The 10,684-nt window shown below is 38.8% G+C and overlaps 1 protein-coding gene across 1 annotated transcript; it reads right to left on the reverse strand.

Annotated features, from left to right (window-relative positions):
• Positions 1–1,246: 1,246 nt before the first annotated feature.
• On the reverse strand, positions 1,247–8,259 carry LOC149592349 (uncharacterized). Its single transcript, XM_089861715.1, has 4 exons — positions 6,723–8,259; positions 3,933–4,151; positions 3,600–3,817; positions 1,247–3,036 (listed from the first exon to the last, which is right to left on the reverse strand). Exons 1-4 carry the CDS (start codon positions 7,028–7,030, stop codon positions 1,568–1,570), a joined length of 2,214 nt encoding a protein of 737 aa, XP_089717841.1. The 5' UTR covers positions 7,031–8,259; the 3' UTR covers positions 1,247–1,567.
• Positions 8,260–10,684: the final 2,425 nt, after the last annotated feature.

Consider the following 10,684-nt stretch of genomic DNA (forward strand, 5'->3'; position numbering starts at 1 on the left):
TTTCTTCTTGATTTTTAAATAAATTCCTGATTTAACACTGTGTACCGGTACGGTACGCCTCCACAGTTTTCCCGTTCCCGACTGAACGGACTTATGGAGCGTAAACGGGTTACATGGGCACTCGAGGCTATCGGACAGACAGAGAAGAATAGCGCAGCAAGATAGAATTTTAGAATGACGTCTGAAATGCAGTTTAAGTCCACGCAAGACTCGAGGAGCTAATCACGGAATACGCGTAACCATTTTAGCACTGCCAAAGGCAGAACCTTTAAAGATCATGCGTATTCTCTTTAGTACAGTCAAAAGTACAAGCGTGTACACCGATTACGCTGAGTGATTGGCCCCTTGGCGAGACAAGCAATAGACCCTTTCGACGAGAAAAAAGGGTGATGCTCCAAAGTCGTCAATGCGCAAGCGCAGCTCCAAATTACCACAGCGCATGCACGAAAAAGCAAAGTGGAATTTGGGATTTTACCCCTGCTTTTCCCCTTTATTTTCGTCAAAAGGGTGTATTGAGACTAGCAATTGAGACTAAGTTAGAGGGATATTGTTAAACGTCATATTAATCTCATGTTTAGGGGATCACACACCATTCATCGTACTAGTTAATATAAATGTTTCACCGAATACATATTCCATGTGAAACTAAAAAGATATATTTGGTACAAGGGTTTCATGAACCCGTGCAGAGCCCCTCAGTGATGTCTGTGACTTCCGGATGTTCCGGTCGAGCACGTCACTGGAACTACATGAAAATTTCATTTTTTTCCAAGGCTTAGACGTGACGACGAAATAAACAAGGATTACAGTTTCCGTTGCCTGTCAAACCAGAGCAATTATCTTTAGTTCATGGTGAAAATAGGCATCCAAAACAGATTAGCATTAACAAGTGGCCCAAGGGCGGGGCCAAATAGTAGCCACATCGTACACAGTACTTAAATACGCCGTCCTCTTGACACGCTACCCTTAAGAGTGCTAATTTGATTACCCGTAGCCCACAAGATCGGTTAACTCTGACTTCATTCCAATGCACCTAACCATTTCTTCATTTAACTTTGAAATAACCATTTCTTCGTTTTACTCTGAAATAACCATTTCTTCGCTTAACTCTGACCATATTCCTATATTCGAAGAAACGTGCCCACGGCAAGCACCACCCCCACTTCCATCCCAACAGAGCCTCATTGTATACTACGATGTGGCTAAAAAATAGGCATACTTATATGGGATTATGTTAATTGTGGTATAATTTATCCAAATCTAATTTTATTAAAAAATGAATGATCATTACAATTCCTTAATGCAAATTTTATACCAAAAAGAGACTCCCCGAACCGTTACACAAAAAATACAAAATTTTAAGAACAATTTTTGATGGCAATGAGGTATTAATCTTGAAATATGTTCATTGTTTTAAAAGTAAATTTTTTCTTTCCCTTTACCAAAGTACTCAAAATTGAAAACCAAAAATTTAAATCTTTAGCCATGCCTACTGACGATGATTTTCGACCTAAATAATCCACCACCCCTTTTCCTTCATAAACAACCACAAAGATTTGTTAATAATCTAAACCAAGCCAAACACGGGGCTACAAAGAATACCCTCATCCATAGCAGTTTTGAAATCTAAATAGTTTTGGTGTACTATAGGCAATTTCATTATCGTTGCACATGTATTAGCCATAGGGAACTTGCTTGCAGTACCGACACTTTCGATAATTTCGTGTAAAAACTCCAAAGTTGGTTCTGTGGGAAAACCAAGTGGAGGCTCGCTCTCCGCCCCGGTAGTGAAAATTAATATATCTGCCAGTGATACACCAGCCTCCCCGTCTTCTACGTCAATCAGATAATCACGCCAATATCCAACGGCTTTATTTTCTAAAGCAAAACGATTACCCCCACATTCAGAAAACTGAATTTTAAACATTGAGTTTAACTTTGCTCTAGTTATTTCGACAGTTTCATCATGTGTCATGATACATCTAAAGGACTCGGGGAAATTTTTAAGGGCCTCCAAAACTCCTAATGTAGATAACCCTTCTTTAAATTTGTTTAGATTCCCTACGTGGCGACCGAGAACTAGATAGTGAGTTATGTCTTTCAGTTGCGCATCCTGCTCCGTCATGTTAAGTATAGGTCTCTCGCACCCAGTCAGAAATCTGATATCACTTAACCCTTCTAAAACTTGTAAAAGATCATCCACGCTTTCTGCATTTTTTATAGCAAGGACCCTTTCTCTTAGACTTTCGTCTACAATGTTACATGGTTCGACATTTACAGTAGCCGGCTCATTGAACAAACTCTCAAAAATCCAAGGTGCCAGACATTGAGGACCTGGTCCACCATGAACAATTGATAGAGCGATCGCAAATCCAGCGAAGTAGTACATGTTGTTCGAGACTGCCCCAGCATGCATATTCAAAGTCTTAAATTTTGGAGGACCTTCAAACACGTACGACGTCATAACTTCGTTCATTAATAATCTGAAAAATTCTCGCGAAGGTCCGCCAATGTCGGCCGCACCCTCTCCTAGGCCACTAGTATCAGTGAAAACTACGTTAATCCGACCAGATGGATCAAATGACTTCCTTTGAAATGCTCTAAGAGCTCCATCAAGAACATTGGTTCTATTTACATTGATATCATTGATTTTTAAATGTGATATCTTTGAATTTAAACCCGAAAGAATATCTCTTAACGCTATCGGCGAGTCTTCAAAAGCCTCATTTTTGTCAAATGATCCAGTACTTGTGAAATTCGTCGTTAAGTCGCTTGAAACGGGCGTCGTTAAATCGCTTGAAACGGGCGTCGTTAAATCGCTTGAAACGGGCGTCGTTAAGTCGCTTGAAACGGGCGTCGTTAAATCGCTTGAAACGGGCGTCGTTAAGTCGCTTGAAACGGGCGTCGTTAAGTCGCTTGAAACGGGCGTCGTTAAGTCGCTTGAAACGGGCGTCGTTAAGTCGCTTGAAATGGGCGTCGTTAAGTCGCTTGAAACGGGCGTCGTTAAGTCCCTTGTAGCAACAGTTTCACTAACACCTAGGTTTAGGATACGAAAAAATTCATCTTTATTAATAATATCATCCTATGACTATTGCTCAAGTAATATCTAAGCTTTATCTAAGGAAGGGATATCCACACTAAGCCTTTGGCTTGTTTACATGTGGGCCTTTTTACAATACAGCAGTGGCTAGCCCTTATGCTAATCGACAGCGTCCTACACTAACTATTACCGTCGTTAACTTAAGCAATTCTAAGGCAGATTTTTGAAAAACAGATGGGTACGCCCACAATAAACAACATCGTACGCATATGGTTACAGAATTATGGTCTCTTCAGACGAGAGCAGCAAGAAATTACGGTTTCTTTAAAAACATAAATGTCCGACCGCTCTAATAATTTCCGGTTCGCTCAAATGTCCGACCCCACGATTAAAAACGAGGCGAAGGAAAAATACAACAACAGCGCTTGGTCAAACTAGTACCACGTCGTTTCTATGTGATTTGGTAAAAAAGGCTGATTGGTCAGCGGGGAGGGTATGCAATGGGTAAACAACCCTCCAAAATCCCCCTTTGAATTGAAATTTCCGCTTTTATTCTTACCTAATAATGGTATCTCTGGTAATTCATCGTCTGAATTTCCATTATTCTCGGAAAATGAATCACTTCCATCGCTTTCTAACAACTTAATGCTGATTTTAGGACGAACATACAAAGTTGATTTTCCCCAGCATCTATGTACCATGTCGCCATTCAGAGTTGATCCCGGGGAAATGTTAGGTTTAACTAACGAAGATGCTGAAGGCCGAAGTAATTCAATTCTGCAATGAGAAGTTATAATTTACCAAAGTGTCCATTATACATATGGACTCAAAGCTATGGGGCCTTAAATGGTTTATGAATTATAAATACTAAACCGTAAGTGAATTTACTTACTCGTCTTTTGATTCTAATTTTCCGGGGAATAGTTTGATCACTTCCTCGTGAAGCCTTTCTGAATCCCAGTCTTTACGGAATTCGACGGCGGATACAACACAACCGCGCTTATACAAATTGGTTTTAAATCCACCCCTTGGAACGGTGTTGCATTTTCTTTTCGGTATTAATGTCACATTCATGGTGAAAGTGGGATACGATTCTGGTGCAGATTTGGACCTGTTATTAATATAAGAAATAAACCATAAATACTTTCTACCGCACTAGTAGTGTACTGGTCTCAGTAGGGGCATGAAAAAGAGTGCAAAACATCGTTGGAAACACCGTCATTCTCCCTTTACACCGAGGGACTAATCACTCTCAGATTATCTGTACGTCGATTACAAATTGGGTAATCATTTTCGCATTGTTGGGGTTTTAAATATTACACCTAATCCTTAAAGGATAAGTAGCAGTTAATTTCGAATAATACAAGATTTTGATAGATATTAATAGTTTAAAATCACCTTACTCAGCCTAGTAAATCATTTTTGTTTGAAAATCGTAAATATTTCAAAACAAAAATAAAAAACTTAAAAATCCCGCGTTGTGACGTCATAAAGGTTCTGTCTTATTTGGCGCGCATTTCAATTCATTCGAAGCTCGCGAGGCTCCTCCAGAGCGTGTATTAGGCTTAGCGAAAGTGATTATTAGCATAGGGGGAATGACTGTGTCAGAGTTCTGAACGCTAAAATTCAAAGACAAACGTGATCTCCTGAACCACAACAATATTATTGTGACGTCATAAGTATAAGTTTTTGTCCAACTAATTTTTTAAACAGTCAATTTTTAAATAAATATTTTTCAAAACATAGCTCTAGTTTTTTAATACTTTTTCCGAAAATAATGGTTTCAATCCATTATTTAATTAAGAATTGAACTGCTACTATTCTTTTAACCGAATTACATACGAAATGAAAAATTGATGTAAAAATAAAAATGCTCGAAAAATTGCTCCGCCATACGTATTTTTACAGTTGGTTCTTGATGTTTTAAGGCATTAAATATTTTAGGGAAGTTTAGGGATCATTGCCAAGTCCCTGTTAGCCTTAAAGGGATAGTGAAGCAGGCCAACAAGTTATTTTTAATCGATTAAGGCTGTTAAAATATCCATAAAACCATTAACATAACTCACCAAATCGTTTTCGTTAATTTATAATTAATTATCAAAGTTGTTATTTGAGCTCGCGGTTTTTAAACAAAATTTCGATATGAAGAATTGAAATGTCAGCAAAAGAAGTTTGAAAAGGTTCAAATCACGCGCTAAACAATTATTATTTTTTGTTTAGCGCGTGAATTGAATCTTTTAAAACTTTGTTTTGGCCTATCCTATATAGCAGTATCCCATGTTATCTTTCCATAGGCCTAATACAGTCAAAAGCAGGGTACTGAAATTACTCCATAGGGAGTGGAAGAACCTGTCCTTCCAACGTCATAGGCTCATATCTCTTACTTCGGTGTCACCCCCCCTAACGCGGGAATTTCAGTATCTCGCCTGCAAACGCTCCCCCCAGTAGAGGTATAAAATGACGTTTGATGTTCTTTCCCTCCCTGACAAAATTCCACTCACAATTGTTAGAGGGATAGGCGTTTATAGGAATAATTACACTTTTTGAGAATTAAAGGTTGTCCAAAACAAATAAACAAATAAATCCAGGTAAAACGCACACAATTTATCTCAACTCTCGCTAACCTCGCGCGCAAAAACTCTGACCTCTCTCTTGTCCCCAAACTCAAATCTACCCTCTCCCACGCCTTTCGTCCTCCCCTGTTTTTCATAACAAAAACCCCTCTCGTCCCCTGGTATTTTTCCACACCGTCCATTTTCAAGTAAACACCGTATTATTCGGATACGGAGAGAAACAGGTGTACAGGGCGAACTTCTCGCTGGGTTTTTGAACTCTCTTGACAATGGCCCCTCGAGCTACTATCTTAAGGGGATCCTCCATACAGTAACTGTAACACTATAGAGCGTCCAATCTGTTTTCACGTGCAATCCTTTTCCCCGATTGGTCACGGACATTTCAATTCTTCATATCGAAATTTTGTTTAAAAACCGCGAGCTCAAATAACAACTTCGATAATTAATTATAAATTAACGAAAACGATTTCGTGGGTTATAATGTTTTTAGGGATATTTTAACAGCCTTAATCGATTAAAAATAACTTGTTTGCCTGCTTCACTATCCCTTTAAGTAGGCCGGTTTTTTTTGGCCTTGAAATTTGTCTTGTCAAAATAGACCGTACCAGTTAGACCACCCGATTTGTACGAAGACCAGTTTTTCGGTATGTCGTCAGTGACGTTACTGCTATAGACTGATTCAGAATTTCCATAAAGAGTAACATGACGCGTAGGGACGTGCCGTCCATTAAGGGAAATTATAACTGCCGATAGGTAGGGTCTCTAGATGAAGTTCAAATCACTTTTCCTTGAAAGGTAAGAGTCTGGGCCTATAGGGCCATCTATTAAAACCCGTTTACAATATTTCATGCCTTCAATGCGGTTTAACCTACGGAATATATGGATAGGTCTATTTTCGCCTGTTTTTCGGGCAGAAATAGAGTAATTTCGGTAACACGTTCCACAACGTCCCTTCTATCTTTTAGCTCAGCTTCATCCCTACTGGTGCTAAATAGTACTCCCCTTTACAAAAACGCGATCAGCCGGGAAGACCCCTTGGGCCCTTACTTCTGATATCACTCTATAGACACTACGTAAATGGCACTTTGTTACATAAAAATCAATCTTACCTTTGGCTTCTTGATCTTGATCGACGACGTCTGATGCTGGAACCACCCGTAAAATTAAACTGAGTGTTTCTTGTAGGAGATTGATCCAAATTTGAAGCAATTCGCGGGACATTTCTTAGCGTTCGGGACCGAAACATACTACTAACTTCCCTATCCAATGTTCCAAAGCTACGACCTTGATCCCTAATCTCGCTTGTTACGTTAGTATTATTATCCGGGCTTACGATTGAAGACAAAAGATTCATGAATTGTGGATTAATAATAAGATTTTGAATAGCGTCTCTCGCTGCGCTAGGCGTACCACTCATACCGAGGATATACACGGCACAATACTTTTCGGTTAACCTGAGAGGCAAAGGGGTCTGTGTGTAAACCTAATGATTTTACACGTTTCCTACAGTAGACCGTTTCTTCCGAACGCTGGAACCAAAGGAGGTGATTTTCCGATAGTTCACGGGAAAACGTTTTTTGAAGGGGCTTCGAGGGTTCGAAGAATATTGATACACGTGACACCAGAGAGAATTGAAACAGGGAGTGGAAGCTAGAGCCAGAAATGTCGCTATAAAAACCACGTGATCAGGCCAGGGCGGTTTTCGGTTTATAGCGAATTCCACTGACTGCTCTCGGAGCGCTCCCATGGAGCAATAAATATAGGAGACCCTGATTTAGCAAAAACAGTCTTTAACGAAGCCGAGAGCTACTTCTCCCATTTATATGGCTCCATGGGAGCGCTCCGCGAGCAGTCAGTGGAAATCGCTATTAGTGTTACTGGAAGCTAGCTCTAGACCGGAAACTAGCCTGGCCTGTTACGCCTACTTGCTTTAAGAGTAGCTAAAATCTCGATAGCACAGCCTTCCACTCCCTGTCTTAATTCTCTCTGGTTACACACGCCACGGAAGTTTTAAAGAACACAATAAGGCACGACCGCCTACATTTTTTATTAGCCACATCGTAGTATACGATGACGGTCTTAGTTGGACTTGGGATGCAAGGGGTGGGGGTTGGCCTGGGGGTTGGAGGTGCCGTGTTAAATTTTTTTCGAGACTTGGAATGTGGTCAGAGTTAAGCGAAGAAATGATTATTTCAGAGTTAAACGAAGAAATGGCTAGGTGCATTGGAATGTAGTCAGAGTTAACCGATATTGTGGGTTACGGGTAATCACACTAGGACAGTTAAAGGAGCCCGTCGAGGGGAGGGCGTAATTAAGTACTGTACACGATGTGGGTACTATTTGGCCCCACCCTTGGGTCACTTGTCATGATAGAAAATCTTGATAGCCATGCAAAAAGTTCGGAAAACTAAAATATTACCTCTCCGACATTGGAAACTGTTCCACATCGGTAAATACTTGTTTATAATTAACCTAAGCTAACCTTGCCTATTAGAAACTGGAAACCAACAAATTATTGCTAGTCGGTTTATCGTTTTGTCCCCACTTAAGCATGTTTATAATTATACAAAAAAATGTAAGTTACAGGTAATCAAACCCGGCACCTATGGCTCGCAATTGTAAGGCTACACCAAGAGGCGACGTCCAATTATTAATTTTCTTTTTTGTATTAAATGTGATCATTTATAAAGACTTTTTACTCCTTATATATTACCTTTGACTTGAGCAAAAGGTTTTCCTTCAATATACCAATAAATATAAATAAATACAATTATTTTTTTCACATTATCATTACCCTCAAACACGCTACATATATATAATTTGAAAAACCCCAAATTTTTTTTTGGAGTTTAGGGAATCAAACCACGGACATGCAGATCTCAAAACGATACCACTGAACCACGTCTCGATATTTATTCATAAAATTCCATTAAAGGTCAAAATAACAACGATTTCTTTACCTGCATGTTGTATGTATATATTTTTGGATTTGTGGAAGTGGTTTACCTTCAATCCTACTAATATTATAAGCGTGAAAATATGTAAGTTGGTGTGCTTTAGGGTTGTTAATTTTCCGGAAAAATTAAACGTGGAAATTTTCCGGTCAATTTTCCGAAAATCGGCAAAAACAAAAAGTCAAAGTTAGCTATGAATCATTGAACTTCAAATTGTTTTAATAGAAAATTATTAGTCATAACTTTATGTATTTTGCAACTAATGCCCAAAATATCTAGACTACTTCGCCGTTCCTCCCTTCAAAATTCAAATGAACCAAACCAAGCGAACGCTGTTTCATAGTTTCTCGGAATTCAGTCAATTTAGTAGGCCTACAACCCTTCCCCCCTCGCTTTTACTATGATTTTATATGGGCCTGACAGTAAATAAAATTTACTAGCTGATGGAGTACACCAAATAAAAAAAAATATACGCGGGCTATCTCTTTCGTTGCTGGAACTTGCTTATTCCTAAGACCAAATGCTTTAACTTCGCTATTTTTTTTTTAAAATATATTTTGTACATGTCCTGAACAACATATACGTTTATGGGGAAATAACTTGAGTAGGTTTAATTTCTCTTCAGGAAAAAATTATTTTGAGTTTAGTTTCCTTTCAGGAGTAAAAAACTTTGAGAAAGTTTTGTTTCCCTTCAGGAGTAAATAACTTTGAGTAAGTCGAGGTTTTTGATAATACCCACGCTATATTCAAGGGGTCGGACATTTGCACATAATTAGAAAAACTGTACAACGCGAGCGGCGACAGTAAGTTTTAGTGGTCTGGAATTTTTACAAAAACTGATAAACTGCAGAACGCAAGTTTCTCTTTGCAGATAATTGTTTACTTGAGTGTAAATGAGTCAACCATGGAAATAAGGTTTTTTTTCAACTAGTCCTCGGGACCAGTGACCCCGACATCAACAATATTCAAACTGGTCCCTAAGACCATTTACCCCTGTGCGATTTATTTTACTACTGGTCCCACTTTAAAATTATTTATAAATATAAAATTACATGGTCCTAAATCATTTTTAACAATTTTATTTAGCCATCTTTGACTACATTATCGTACGCAAGCCAAAAGATTATCGATTTTCAACCAAAATTATCGTACGCTCCGAGCGCCTCCAACATAGCTGTGTTCTGATTGACCTTGTATTTATACTAAAATCAGTACAACTTACAAGGGTCCTGATTCCAGAAGGAGATGGACAAATAACGTCTCCAAACTGTTTCTCTCATCCTGCCTTCGGACTTAAAACATGAATAATTTCATCCTATTTCACATTTTTCTTCCTCTAGCGAGCCTTTTGTGCCCAGATTAGTTAGATTTCCCACTAAATTATGGTACAATTATCGTACGCCGAAGCCGAATTTAGCGTACTAGTACAGCGTCATAATTATCGTAAGCTTCGAAAAAACTCTTAAAATTATCGCATTGTACTATAATTATCGTACGTCTGGCAACGCTGTACTGATTACTACTAACCTGAGGCTGACACTACGACTAGGAGTAGAGATAATTAGGAAATAAGATTAAGACTCCTTGCAATGAGAAAGGAGTCGAAATTTGACGAAAACCTTGAATTAATAAACTGGTCCCCTTTCAATATTTATCAAAAATTAGAATTAATAAACAAGTCCCTAGGACTCGTGACCCTCAGTTTTTGAATAAAAAAACTAGTCTAAGTAATTAATAAAGTGGTTTTGGACCTGTAAACCTGTGTTATTTCCATGGCTGAAATGAGTTACATTGCTACAATACCCCTGAAATTTCACCAATATATTCTGCTGCTTCTCGTCCCCTAAAACCGGCTTTTTCGCCCCCTCCAACCTCACGAGGGAAATGACATTTCTTTCCTTACCGTAGCTATTTTCATATATATAGTGATGCCATTACTGTCTTCACCTCTCCCAATTATTCGAAAAAATAAATCTAAGTCCACGTATATAACAACTTGCCTCGTACTATATAACAACTTGCCTCGTCGTATATAACAACTTGCCTCGTCGTATAACAACTTGCCTCGTCGTATATAACAACTTGCCTCGTCGTATATAACAACTTGCCTCGTCGTA

Source organism: Phalangium opilio, unplaced genomic scaffold (assembly GCF_054372755.1).
Source record: "Phalangium opilio isolate 3A_F unplaced genomic scaffold, DU_Popi_V2 ptg000500l_1, whole genome shotgun sequence".
Lineage (NCBI taxonomy): Eukaryota > Metazoa > Arthropoda > Arachnida > Opiliones > Phalangiidae > Phalangium > Phalangium opilio.

What these genes read in the sequence shown, in the direction of transcription:
- LOC149592349 (XM_089861715.1), bottom strand. Translation starts at nt 7,030, where the DNA reads ATGAGTGGTACGCCTAGCGCAGCGAGAGACGCTATTCAAAATCTTATT. An exon ending in TCAAGATCAAGAAGCCAAAG is followed by an intron (nt 4,152 to 6,722) that starts GTAAGATTGATT and finishes TATTAATAACAG; the next exon opens with GTCCAAATCTGCACCAGAAT. An exon ending in ACCAGAGATACCATTATTAG is followed by an intron (nt 3,037 to 3,599) that starts GTAAGAATAAAA and finishes TCCTAAACCTAG; the next exon opens with GTGTTAGTGAAACTGTTGCT.